The 14,508-nt window shown below is 40.6% G+C and overlaps 1 protein-coding gene across 1 annotated transcript in view; it reads right to left on the bottom strand.

Annotated features, from left to right (window-relative positions):
- Nucleotides 1-14,508, bottom strand: part of rin1b (Ras and Rab interactor 1b) — a 54,009-nt gene that overhangs the window by 512 nt on the left and 38,989 nt on the right. Inside the window, exons 9-11 of the mRNA XM_072459233.1 lie at nucleotides 9,275-9,583; nucleotides 8,205-8,336; nucleotides 7,099-7,268 (exon numbers count right to left, since the gene is read on the bottom strand). Of these exons, the coding sequence (XP_072315334.1) occupies nucleotides 7,099-7,268; nucleotides 8,205-8,336; nucleotides 9,275-9,583 (611 nt within the window). The remainder of the gene's footprint in view (nucleotides 1-7,098; nucleotides 7,269-8,204; nucleotides 8,337-9,274; nucleotides 9,584-14,508) is intronic.

Here is a 14,508-nt window from a genome sequence, read left to right on the forward strand (position 1 = left end):
GAACTAAACAATGACTTGACTAGAACTAAACAATGACTAGACCAGAAGTAAACAATGACTAGACTAGAACTAAACAATGACTAGAACAGAACTAAACAATGACTAGACTAGAACTAAACAATGACTAGACCAGAACTAAACAATGACTAGAACAGAACTAAATAATGACTAGACTAGAACTAAATAATGACTAGACCAGAACTAAACAATGACTAGAACAGAACTAAACAATGACTTGACTAGAACTAAACAATGACTAGACCAGAAGTAAACAATGACTAGAACAGAACTAAACAATGACTAGACTAGAACTAAACAATGACTAGAACAGAACTAAACAATGACTAGACTAGAACTAAACAATGACTAGACCAGAACTAAACAATTACTAGACTAGAACTAAACAATGACTAGAACAGAACTAAACAATGACTAGACTAGAACTAAACAATTACTAGATCAGAACTAAACAATTACTAGAACAGAACAAAACAATGACTAGACCAGAACTAAACAATGACTAGATCAGAACTAAACAATTACTAGAACAGAACTAAACAATGACTACACCAGAACTAAACAATGACTAGATCAGAACTAAACAATTACTAGAACAGAACTAAACAATGACTAGAACAGAAGTAAACAATGACTAGACCAGAACTAAACAATGACTAGACCAGAACTAAACAATGACTAGAACAGAACTAAACAATGACTAGACCAAAACTAAACAATGACTAGAACACAATTAAACAATGACTAGACCAGAACTAAACAATGACTAGATCAGAACTAAACAATTACTAGACTAGAAGTAAACAATGACTAGACTAGAACTAAACAATGACTAGACTAGAAGTAAACAATGACTAGACTAGAACTAAACAATGACTAGAACAGAAGTAAACAATGACTAGACCAGAACTAAACAATGACTAGACCAGAACTAAACAATGACTAGAACACAATTAAACAATGACTAGAACAGAACTAAACAATGACTAGAACATAACTAAACAATGACTAGAACAGAACTAAACAATGACTAGATCAGAACTAAACAATGACTAGAACACAATTAAACAATGACTAGACCAGAACTAAACAATGACTAGACCAGAACTAAACAATGACTAGAACATAACTAAACAATGACTAGAACACAATTAAACAATGACTAGAACAGAACTAAACAATGACTAGACTAGAACTAAACAATGACTAGAACAGAACTAAACAATGACTAGACCAGAGCTAAACAATGACTAGAACAGAGCTAAACAATGACTAGACTAGAACTAAACAATGAATACGACAAAGTCTGAGGAATAAAGTCTGGCGGTAATGCCAACCGCCATAAAACAACAACAACAACAACAACAACAACAACAATGACTAGACCAGAACTAAACAATGACTAGAACAGAACTAAACAATGACTTGAACAGAACTAGAAAAGGGCCAAACAATGTCCACATCATGATCAAAAAGGCCTCAATTTAGGACCAAATGACAACATTAAGAGTGAAGATAAAATTAATGTCATGCAGTGGAACGTTCCAGTCAAAACATGTCATCTTCCAAAACAAGCACATTTAAGCTTTTACAACTGAATGTGTGGTTTATGTTTGAAGAAAACAAACAAGTAGATGTATTTCAGTAAACATCCCCCAGAGGAGGGAAGCGGTTGAGGCTAAATTCTTCACTCAAGTGTGTATAAATGAAACAAAAACACAAATGTGGGTGTATTTGTGATATACTGTTAGACCATCGACCACAACATTCTACTGCAGAGGTTAGAATGTGATGTAGGTGTTGGAGGAACAGCCCTCAGCTGGTTTAAATCCTATCTATCTGATAGGTTCCAATTTGTTAATGTAAACCAGAGCTCCTCACCAAGCTCTAAAGTAATTTACGGTGTGCCACAGGGATCAGTACTCGGTCCAATTCTGTTTACTCTTTATATGCTACCATTAGGCAACATTATCAGAAAGCATGGCATTAACTTCCACTGCTATGCAGACGACACTCAGCTGTATTTATCAATGAAACCTGATCAGAGCGATCAAGTAGACAGACTTAGTACTTGTGTGAAGGAGATAAAAACCTGGATGACACTAAACTACCTGCTTCTTAACCCTGAAAAAACCGAGGTCATTGTGCTTGGCCCTAAGCATCTACGAGACGCTCTATCTGAGCAGATAGTCACACTGGACAATGTCAGTGTAGCCTCCAGTTCTACTGTAAGAAACCTTGGAGTCTTATTTGACCAGGAGCTCTCATTTAAAGCTCATATAAATCAAGCTTGTAAAACAGCCTATTTCCATTTGCGCAACATCGCCAAAATCAGAAGAATCCTGCCTAAAAGTGATGCCGAAAAACTTATCCATGCATTTGTAACGACTAGATTAGACCACTGTAACTCCCTGCTTGCAGCGTGTCCTAAAAGCTCCATAAAAAGCTTTCAACTGGTTCAAAATGCAGCAGCAAGATTACTAACAGGAACAAAAAGAAGAGAGCACATTACGCCAGTGCTGAAGTCTCTTCACTGGCTCCCCGTCGAGTCTAGAATCAAATTCAAAATTCTACTCTTGACCTACAAAGCCATAAATTACATGGCCCCATCCTACCTCAAAGATGCTATAGAACCATATCATCCAAACAGAGCTCTTCGCTCTCAGAATGCTGGCCTTCTGGTGGTGCCAAGAGTCTCTAAAAGTACTGTAGGAGGTAGAGCGTTTAGCTACCAAGCTCCTGTGTTATGGAATCAGCTCCCGACCCATGTTAAATATGCTGACACAGTCTCTTCATTTAAGTCCAGGCTTAAAACGTTCCTCTTCGAAATCGCTTATGGTCAGAGTAGTTAGGAACAGAAAGATAAACCCACAGCTTCAGCTACGCTGCCCTAGGAGTAACTGTGCTGGGGGAAGTATGACAGCTTGAGCACTATCCTCTTCTTCTGACTACTTATGCTATCAAACAATATTTATTTTTTGATTCCACTTGCAAACTGTTCACCGCCTTCTTTTCTTTCTCTCACTCCTGAGGACCTGTGGACCCAGATGCCCCTCCCCTGGTGAAGTGGTCCCTGCCCTGTGTGGACGGTCCCTCATCTGCCTGAGGAGTGGGTCCAGCTCGCCCCCGACGGTCCCTCATCTGCCTGAAGAGTGGGTCCAGCTCGCCTCAGACGGTCCCTCATCTGCCTGAAGAGTGGGTCCAGCTCGCCTCAGTCGGTCCCTCATCTGCCTGAAGAGTGGGTCCAGCTCGCCTCAGTCGGTCCCTCATCTGCCTGAAGAGTGGCTCCAGTTCGCCTCAGTCGGTCCCTCATCTGCCTGAAGAGTGGGTCCAGCTCGCCTCCGACGGTCCCTCATCTGCCTGAAGAGTGGGTCCAGCTCGCCTCCGACGGTCCCTCTTCTGCCTGAAGAGTGGGTCCAGCTAGACTCAGACGGTCCCTCTTCTGCCTGAAGAGTGGGTCCAGCTCGACTCAGACGGTCCCTCTTCTGCCTGAAGAGTGGGTCCAGCTCGACTCAGACGGTCCCTCTTCTGCCTGAAGAGTGGGTCCAGCTCCAGTCTCCTCGTGTCCGTCTGTCCGTCTGTGAGAGTCGGATCTCTCCTTCACTGGAACTCCTCCAGGTTTCTACGCTTTTTTCCCAAAGAGTTTTTTTTTTTTGTAGTTTTTCCTGGCCGAGAAGGAGAGTCTAAGGACAGAGGACCCTGGGACATCGTCCCTCGCCACCACAGACATTGTCTGACTTCATCGCCACCACAGACATTGTTGATTCATTTCTCCCTGTGGCCCTCAGAGGCAACTGTTGTTGTGATTTTGGGCCTTACAAAAATAAATTGATTTGATTTGATGAGACCTTTGATGAATTTAGTTTTTTGTTATTTTAAAATTTTCCGTTTATCCAGGTTTAAAAGTACTCGAGCTTGTGATCCGTGTGTTAAAATCGATATCACGTCAGAAAAGAGTCGGTGTAATCCCTCATTTGTCCAGGAGTGTTTCAAAGGTTGTCATCTGGACAAATCGAGACATTTCGACAGCCATCCGGAAGTCATTTTCAATCTGGGTTAGTGTTTGTACTACTCTGAGGTAGATAAACCTAAGAGAGGAGTCTGAAACTGCTTCGTCTTCGTTACCTCACAGTGAATTTCCTGGTCTTTTCCATCGTTAACTACTGCGTCGTGCTGGTCTTTAACCGGCTTCATTTGTGCCATTGTTGCATGAAACATTTAACGTTGTAGACTGAAGGCAGGTTATATCTTAATCCACCATTACTGGTCCAACAAAAACTGCCTCACGCAAAACACTCACGAGTCTTTTGTACAGTGTTTGCCTAAAGCGCTGCACCACCAACTTAGATCTTTTGCACAGAATTACCTTGAAGCAGGACACGTCATTTAGAGCCGCAGCGGTTCTCATTTCACGCCGCTTATTACATCTTTAGAAACACCAGATCCAAACCAAAGTGTAACAGGAATATACGAGAAAGAATGACCAAGACTGAACCAAAATCGCCTCTAAATGAAACACAAGCAGGATCAGCAGCTCAGGACTTGAACCCGTGCTGCTGTCCAAAAGCCACTCATCTAAATCCTCTGCCTGAATCACAAATTAAAGGTGTACTATGCGACATTTCGAGCCTGGAAGATTTTCCCGGAATGTTCTACAGCATGGCATTAAACGTATCTATCTTACATCTGTTCATTTACTGATATTTGAGTGCTTGAAGTACATTGATTCTCCACAAATCGGACCTGTAACTGGCCCTGGTGGCGCAATCTGCTGAACGTCCACCAGGAAAAGTGACATAGTGCACCTTTAAAAAACTGTATTTGTAGATATTTTGTGTTTGCCAAGTGCACATACACAGTTTTATCCGTCTAATTGTGCAGAAACGGTGGCGATGTGCGCGTTTAATGTGAACCGCAGGTCACAGCACTGAGGGAGCGAGGGCAGAAGATGGGGGTGGAGAGAGAGAGCGAGGGAGAGAGAAGGAGAGGGAGAGAAGGTTCACCGTAATAATAATAATAAATGACGCTGGTAATGTCAAAGATCTCCAGTGGAAAACAAAGCTCTATCTGCCCACACACTCGCTCTCTCTCCCTCTCGCCGGTGCCAGAAACACCTTGTCGGAGTTGCTCATTTCTGTGCGTTTTTCGCCAGGATAAACCAGGAAAAAACCCTATTTGAATAACGCATTAAACCCACTTTACATCTAACATCTAAAGTTTACCAGCAAATGCAAAGTTTGAACACACAAAAGCGCCGTTACGTGTGCAAATCGGACCCTCGAAAAACACTCGGCAGTAAGTGCGTCCGACCTTGTTACGTAACCGCCAGCGACAAAACTACAGACGTTCACGACAAACTAAAAGCTCTATGAATATTCCTGTGAGCAAACGGTGAGAGGAAAAAAGCTTGAAAAAACACACATCACGAAACAGACGATTCGATCACTTTTCAGAGCTTGGGAAAAACCACACCGACACGTGAAGTCAAAAAGGATCAACAGGTATGATCTATTAGAAGAGCGTTAAAACTTACAGAGTCACCCAGGTCCGAGCTGTCCGTGTGCATATTGTGATTGCCTGTTTCCGCGAGTAGTTGGAGCTCAATAAATTTCATGTTATCTGACCGCCCACTTCTTCATAGCACTTGGCTCGCTGATCCTCGCCTGTGTCAGAGGAGAAAAAAAATCTGGCTGCCGGGCTGAGCTACATCGGCTATTTGAAGCCAGGAGAGGCGCACCACGTGACCACGCCGGCAGATGACAATAGGGCTGGAAGATTTTGGGGGGGGAAACGTCTCTTTTTACTGTCAGATTCCGATTAAATTGATGTGTTACTGCCAGTTTGATACGGATTAAATGTATGTGTGGCGCGTTTTTTCCACTTGCTCACGTCTGTCGTCTGCTGTGATTAAGATGGTTTGTCCTTGTGGTTTGGAATGTAGTTCAATTTAAACGTTTAGAAGTTCGTTTTTTTGATCAAGCAGTTTAAAATGTGGATGGTTCGTGAAATAAGCTCGTGGAGGATGTAACAGGAAAGTAATGCAGTGGAATTATTGTCCAACAGTGATGTGGGGATTACAATATTAATCCACTGTCCTAATCCAAAAAAGGGACTGTGTTTGTCCAGATATTTATCTATTTTTGCCACCAATCTGCGACCGGACCCGACAGTGGAATAACTATAATCATCCTTCCTTTACTCTCTGGTGGACGTTCTCTGTTAATGGTGATAGAAGGAACTGTATTTTTGGGGATCAACATTTATTGCATGAATATTTTCTATTCACTGCTGGGGAACTTTTAGAATTTCCTACATTGTAACATTTGAGATGTAGAGGGTTGATGTGTGACTCATTCATGATGCTAACAAACTACTTTAGCGTTTTACTGTGTTATTACATATTGCCGCTTATGTTGCTTATGATATGTTACTTTAGATACATTCTCCTGCTTTCGTGTTCTTGTGGCAATGGTATTAAGTAGTTTCTATATTATTATCGTTTATCATTTACGTGTATATTGTCCCTCAGACTTTGTTATCGCGACAGGCCTATTGAGAGATGCGGTAAAGTAAAATAAGGCTATAGATAAATAATAATAATTAAAAAATAATAATAATACAAAAAATAACAATATAATAATAAAAATAAATAAATAAAAAATAAATAAAAATAAATTAAAAGTAAAATTAAAATTAAAATTAAAATTTAAGTTTAAATTTAAGTTTAAATTTAAATTTAAATTTAAATTTAAATTTAAATTTAAATTTAAATTTAAATTTAAATTTAAATCAATAGTCACAATCCAGCATCTGCCGTAGTGCAACATTTGAGTTTAGATGGAGTGGAGGAAGCTAACGATCGTGTTCCTCACTCGACATTGAGTAAAGTACCATAAAAGTGTTTACCTTATATCCACACCTTGATTTTAGTTCAACACATCTTAACTTCTATATTAGTTTCCAATAACCACCTTAATGTCTCGCTCCAACCATCATGTACGCTCACATTTCCCCTCGTCTCGCTGCAGACCTGCTCCTCTGTTAGTTTGTTAGTTTCACCCTCATACATTCGGCCCGTACCTGGTTGTGCTGGTTCTCCTTGTGCCTCTGGGCCTCTCTGCTCCGTCGACTGCCCCACTCCTGCAGCGCCTCCTGGGCCTGCGGCGTCATGAACCCCCCCGCGGGCTTCTCCCGGTCCCAGCTCTGGATCAGACAGAGGCTGGCGTACACGCTGGTCAGGTAGTAACCGCCTGGATCGACAACAACAAGGCACCGATGAACGCTCAGTGTTTGGAACATGTTTGGCAACTATTGACTTAGAGTTTAAAAGCTTGTAAACTCAAAAATGAAAAGAAGGAAACAAAAAAGAGCCATAAATGGAGCTTGTTTATTGGCGACTTATGTGGAGTGTAATGAGCTGCAAATGGAACAAACCACAGTCAATTATTTAATGCTGAAATGTAGGTAATGTAAATAAATAAGGAACCAGATAAATCAAATTTGAATGATTCAAATGTGGAGCTCCCAAGTTACAGGCTGAAAATCCAAGAAATAAAGGAATAAGATAAGAATTAGATAAGAAACTTTTAAAACTGCGGGCTGGTAAACATGTGTGCTCATGGAGTTAATAAATATATTTGATCAAAAATGTGAAAGAGAAATAATGTGTTGTACATTTTGATAGCACACATGAATAAATTGAAGTTTTACTTAATGGAAATTATTTTTTTGTGTTAATTTGTAATAAACCAGACACTCTTTTAAAGCTAACTGATCTGAAATACAGTCCAGGCAGTAAGAGTAAACTAGAGTAAAACTAGAGCTGGGAAATATGACAAAGAAATGCTAGAGATTATTCCCCAAACTGATCGATTAAAATATTCAATTGATTTGAGCGAGTCTGTTTAAAAGTTAGAAATAAACCGATGAACATAAACACAACACTTTTAATCATTACCATTTAGACCAAAAAGTACTCAAATGTCTTCCTTAAGTCTTAACTGCTCCAAACCACAGTTTACAAGAAGATTAGTAGATCTCTCTATTAAATTACAAATGGCGGGATCTCAATCTTGATTAAAATTGGAGTAATCGCACCGCTCTAAACAGAGGTAGTAATATTGGACCAAAAAAAACCCCCAAATGAACAAAAGCAGCGATGCATTTGTACAAAAGTGTGGCTTCACCTTCTCCACCGAGCCACGAGGGCTCCAGCAGCTCCATCATGAACTCCACGTCGACCAGGAGCTGAGGCCGGTTACACTCGACGATGACGTACGACAGAGAAGGGAGGAAGTCGTCCCAGCTCACTTCCTGTCCTGAAGGGGAAAATAACAAACAAACTGGCTGTGGACGAATGTGATTTTATCGGGCAAAATGAGAACTTTTTAAAATAACTAAATCATTTCCTTTGGAGCTTTTACACAGCACATAATAAGTCATCGACCATTTCCATATCCAATTTCCAGGATTTGCTTGTTTGTTTGCTCTAGTTCCACTTCGTAATTCAGTGCATTGACATTTGTGTCGTCACGATCCAAAATACAATATTTCACACTCAATTTTGATATGGAACATGCTCAATATAACAATATCTTATGCAGCCGAATGTAATTTTCAACACAAAATAATAATGATTTATTTTGTATTACGATTACAGCCTCATACTAGTTCTGATATAGATAAAAACTATAGTATTTAGTTCCTCACATGGACATTTAAATGCAGTTTTGGCTGACGGATCATTTTTAACTGTTAAATATATGTAGGAATGTACTTATAATGTACTTATAAATGTATAGCTTTTCTTCAATTAAATGTACACTATCTAACTTTCCACCATCTATTTGTCTCCATGGAGATGTTACAGTTTCTCCTACAATGTTCCACAGTATGGAACCACCAAGTCAACTTACAGGTAAGATCTGTGGAGGGACGAGGCAACTCAAAGTATTTTTTTGTACTTTAAATTGAATAAATGCAAAATAGATATGTTAAATGCCACACTGTGGAACATTCCAGGCAAATCAATAGCATCGCCATGGAGATGAACAGGTTCTCCACTATAAAAGTAGCTGCACATTTAACAACAACAAGTTGGTTTATGTCATTTTCTTGTTTTTTCTAGACGATTACCTACACCGAAATGTTCCTTATTCTGAGCTCCTCATTTTGCTTTTCCAGATCCGAGAACGAAAACCTATTCTAGCCGTTTAAAATGACTGTAAAACCGCAGCGTTTCCGAGCAGCGCCTCACCGTGCGGGACGCCCATGGCCTTGTGCACACACTTGCAGATCTGCAGAAGGAGCAGCACTTTGTCGATGGGCGAGTGACTCCGGTGCATCACGGTCAGTTTCTGTTTGACCCGCTCCACCTCTCGGCTGTCCGGGACCCCGGTGCGGACCCCCAGCTTGGCCATGGCCCCGTCCCCCTTCAGGCGCACGATGTTCTGGGACAGGCGCTGGCTGGAGCCGTCCTGGTCGTGGAGGGTCAGCAGAGTCTTCTTGAGGTGAGCGCGCAGCGGGCGGAGCACACAGGAGAACATGGCTCGCTCCAGGGCCAGGTCTAAAAGACAAATATCAGCATCTGAGTCGCTTGTATGCGAGCCACATGTAGCTTAGTAACAATGCATGTATTTATTTAATTATTTAATAGAAGCAAACATAAAAATTGTGCAATGTAAAAAAAATTACAAGAGTCGCAAAAAGTCATAAAAAACAGACAATAAAAAGTCTGAAGAATTCAGAAAAAACGAATAAAACAGATCAAAAAGTCAGAAAAAAAGACAATAAAAAGTCAGAAAAATTCTGAAAAAACAAATAAAACTGATTAAAAAGTCAGAAAAAAAGACCATAGAAAGTCAGAAGAATTCAGAAAAAACTAATAAAACAGATCAAAAAGTCAGAAAAAAAGACAATAAAAAGTCAAAAAAAGTCAGAAAAAACAGACAATAAAGAAGTCAGAAAAAAACAGACAATAAAAAGTCAGAAAAAACAAACAAAACAGACCAAAAAGTCAGAAGAACAGACAATACAAAGGCCAGAAAATAATAAAATAAAACAGATCAAAAAGTCATTAAAAAACAGACAATAAAGAAGTCAGAAAAAAAAAGACAACAAAAAAGTCAGAAAACCCCCCAAAACAGACCAAAAAGTCAGAAAAAACAGACATACATGGACTCATAAAGCTCATAAAGAGGTAGATATATACTCAATTAAATATCTATAATATTCTACATATAAAAAAAAAGTATTGTCCTGAAGCAATAATCCGTTTTTTTTCCAATCAATCAGAAATGTGCTAAATGTAGGCCTGTCACTCAACACATGTTGATGCGTGATTGTCAGAGAAAAATAAAATAAATAAAATAATACTGAAACTACTGACACAATCACCCTAAAGCAGTATAAAACCCTTTTCTAAATATACAATATTATTAAAACAGATAAGCAGCAGCCCGCAACAAATAAGTTAGTATATATAATGTCATGGAAGTTATTTTTTCAATCCTCTTTAGCTCAAATCTTATTGTACTGCTTAGACGCCTCCACTACTGCAAAGAAAGGGTACACACGACAAATATTAAGCCCTCAAAATACTGTCCTCTCATCTCTGATTGTCAATATTGTAATTGTCATAATTATTATTATTATAACAGTGACGGTGCCATCATCATTAGACAGTAAAGATGATTAAAAAATAGTTACAATTCAAAAAAATAATCTCTTGTTTGTTTGAGACACGTTTCCTGCTTGAAAACAGCCGACAATAACTCGCACACTGCATTTGCATTAAATCAATATGTTTGTGTGGTGTTGGCTTAACGCGCTCGTTATTAAAGTATACGTTTTCAGCATGTGGGTTCGAGCTCAAGACTTGTTAATCATTGGCTTGGAAAAACTACACAAGAGCAGCGAGGGGGATAAAATATGTAAAACGAGTAGGACAAGACGGAGGCAATTGATTTATGATTATGAGACGAGCAGAGACGAACAAAACAACAGTGAAATCACTTGAACGAGGGATCGACCATGTGCTATATATGTTCAAGTCCAATGAACATATTGGACTTGAACATATGATGTTATTGACAGATTTTTTCTGACTTTTTTATTGTCTGTTTTTTATGGGTTTTTGGGACTCTTGTAATTTTTTAACGTCGCCCCATTTTGCACTTACACGGTTATTTAGAACAATCGCAAACAAATCCATAAAGTGAACGAGATCACACAATAACAACTGAGGACGTGTTCGGACCGTGAGCTCAGGCGTGGTCAGGAGTACCTCACCTGGAGCCTCTTTTACATACTTTGGCTAAACGCTGCGCAGTAAGATGAATATTTGTGTGTTCAGAACTGGCCCGCTCTCGCTGTTGTGATGCGGCCGGAGGCTTGACCAATCGCAGGGCAGAACTGAAGCCAAAGCTGACCAACCATAACAACCAAACACAAACACAGCGACGCCACCGGACAAACTATGGCCCATTTTTAGAATAAACACAAGAAAAAATAAGCCGAGGGAAACACTTTGTGCTTTTGTGGCCAGGAAACGTTTGTGTGCTTTTCTCTCAACGCGATCCAACCAACGTTTGATCAGTTTAAAGTATTTATCTAAACTAATAAGTGAGAGTCATCCCAGATTGATCGAAAAACAAATAGACTGTATTGACTGTACAAAAAACGTTCATTTGTCATTACACTATAGATGTTGTGCATGTGAAATACTCGTACACATTTTTGCATCGGAAACATCGCTCTCGCCCGGACGTCTATCGGCTGTAAAAAAAGAGTCGATGACGCGTGCCACGAGCCCAGAGGGACGTGTCACTCTCCTACAGCGTCAGTGGGCCGCCTCTCTCCCCGTAGTGCCTGACGATCCTCGAGTGCTCAGTGTTTTCACTCCGTTCTCCCATCATCACCATCATCCTCTTCTCTCTCCTCTCCCTCCCTCACATCCTCAATAACATACGGCCCTCAGCGACGCCCGCCAAAAAACGGTTCCGCTCACGACTCGCTTCACCGAAATTTGTACAGTAACCGGGCAGACTTTTTGAAGTGTATCTGATTACGTTTTTCAAAGTAACCAGGCACTATTTTCATTCCCCGCTCGGCCTCGCTCCCCGCCTCCCACCCGGCCGTGAATCGTGCCACTGCTGGAGTGAGCGTAGGACTGCGATATCTTTTTATGATAAACGAGGGGGAGAGGAATAAATGCAAATGCCTCCACCGCCGACGCAAAAGCCGAGATAGATCTGAATCAGGGAGGACAGGAGGCGAGGAGCTAGGGAGGGAGGAGAGAAGGACGCAGCGCTGAGGAAGGAAACGATGGAGGAATACGACGGGGTGGGAGCGCTGCGTTGCACCTGCTCAATTTACATGCGTTTTACGTTTACTTAATCATTTCGTATCTTTAACTGTACAAATACGTGTTATATAAGACCGACGTATTATTATTTACAGTAACTTTTTGGAACAATCAAGTAATACCTAATACAACACACAAATTTGAGTTATCCTAAATGTAACTACTCGATACTTAAGCTTAAATCTTACATATTGTATTGCATTTTTGTATTGTAATGAAACTTATTTGTAATTTGCATCTGTGCTTAGCTACAACTATATGTTACTTTTATTAATTAAGAGGAGGCTATAGTATAAGCCCTTTTGTTTTATTGTGCTTCTTCCTGCACCTACTTTTTATCTACTGTATCTTTTGTTGTTGTTATGTTGTAAAATATGTGAAAGAACACATATATAATGAAGAGTTGAATAAATAAAAAATCCAAAAATGAATTAAAATCAGGGCTGCAACAATTAACCTGAATAGTCATGACCAGTCGACTATATAAATAATCATATTTAATCACTATCAGCCGTACAATACAGCCTCTAAAACACAAAGACAGTGACATTATTCATCAAAATGGCAAAATAGACTAAAATATTTCAGATTATCATAAATAATAGACTTGATTTTTAAATATGCTCATTCTAGAAACCTTCAGTCACTACATTTCATATCTGTTTAGTATAAAATGTACTTAAAAAAACGTCCAATAGACATAATCATCTAACTCGTCTATGTTACTACAACTGCTTCTACTACGACTAATACCTTCACTTAAAACTACATACAAGCAGCGTGTGTACAGGAGAGTGTTTGGTCTCCGCCACTAAAAAGAAAAGGAAACAAAGCATCATCGTGTCGAGCGAGCGCTGCACAGCCTTTTGTCTCTGCCCCGGAGCAACAACACGAACCATCCGACACGTTCACACACACCTGCAGAAGAAGAAGAAAAAAACAAAAGCACACAACAACATCCAAAGCCGAGCCCACGCACACAGATCTAACCAGCGCCGCCGCACACGGAGCTGCCTGCGCCGCACCAGAGGGCTTCCCTAATGCTGTTTTCTAAATGCAATGATGGAGCCGCGCCCCCCCCACGCAAAACTACTTTGTGTTGACAGGGCCTTTCAGCGCGGCCCACCGTTTACTCAAACACTGTCTGTCTCCTCTGGCGCCGCAGCTACTCCATCACTGCCTCGTGATACTCCGGGTTCGGTCTTGGGTTGGCGTGGTTTCAGTTTCTGCCGTTGTTGTTTGCGAAACGACAAACGTGTTTTAGTCGATTTGATGAGTAACCAGCATCTGCGCCCAAGTGGACATAAATAACATGGCGACACGCTTGTCTTTTGCCTGACCAGCCGTTCCCAACATGTTTTTTGACGGACTACTTAACAAAACTGTGTGTGGGTCTGGGGCTCGAGCGCAGAATTTCAATTTCTAAGGCGGAGTTTAGAGAGCAGAGACAGAACCAATCACGTAAAAACCCAAAAGTGACGCAAAAAACGCGACGCGCTAAATCGGATATTACGTAGCCCATGTCAACGAGGCGTGTTTTACGTTATTCGTGCCCGAACGCCGAAAATGACGCCCTTCGTGTACATGCGTTCGCACATCTGGGAACTTGTGCAGTGGCAACCGAGTCTGCCATTTTGAATGGGGCACAACAGCACGTCTACTACATACGAAATCCAGGAATTAGGAAGCCAAAATGCCAAAAACCTGCTTAATCTGTTAGGACATTGCTCTGTTAACTGGCCAAAAAATGAGAGCTTTGTCGTGTACCTTAGTTTTGCCGTTATCCGTTAACGCCGTTATCCGTTATGCCGTTATGTCTAAAGAATCCGTTATCTGTTATGCCGTTATGTCTAAAGAATCAAAGTATTCGTAGCTCATTATGCTGTAGAAAAGGATGCAGTCGTGTTGTTTTTTATATATCGCGTTCCCCTTTTAAAATGGCCGCTATGGGGAAGTCCCGGCTGTGTGGCGTCACCGCGAACCCATGTATAACCGCATCTAACGCACGTTCATCATGGCGAGAAGGGCGGACTTTCCTGATTGTTCAAAACCGAAGCGAGAGCTGTTAACAAGGGTCTAGTGTCTGCATGTAAATATAGTGTTTGATTTGTCCATCATTTAGTTAG

This window comes from Eucyclogobius newberryi, unplaced genomic scaffold (assembly GCF_026437365.1).
Source record: "Eucyclogobius newberryi isolate DKJ021-1_F unplaced genomic scaffold, fEucNew1.0.hap1 SCAF_22, whole genome shotgun sequence".
NCBI classification, from domain to species: domain Eukaryota; kingdom Metazoa; phylum Chordata; class Actinopteri; order Gobiiformes; family Gobiidae; genus Eucyclogobius; species Eucyclogobius newberryi.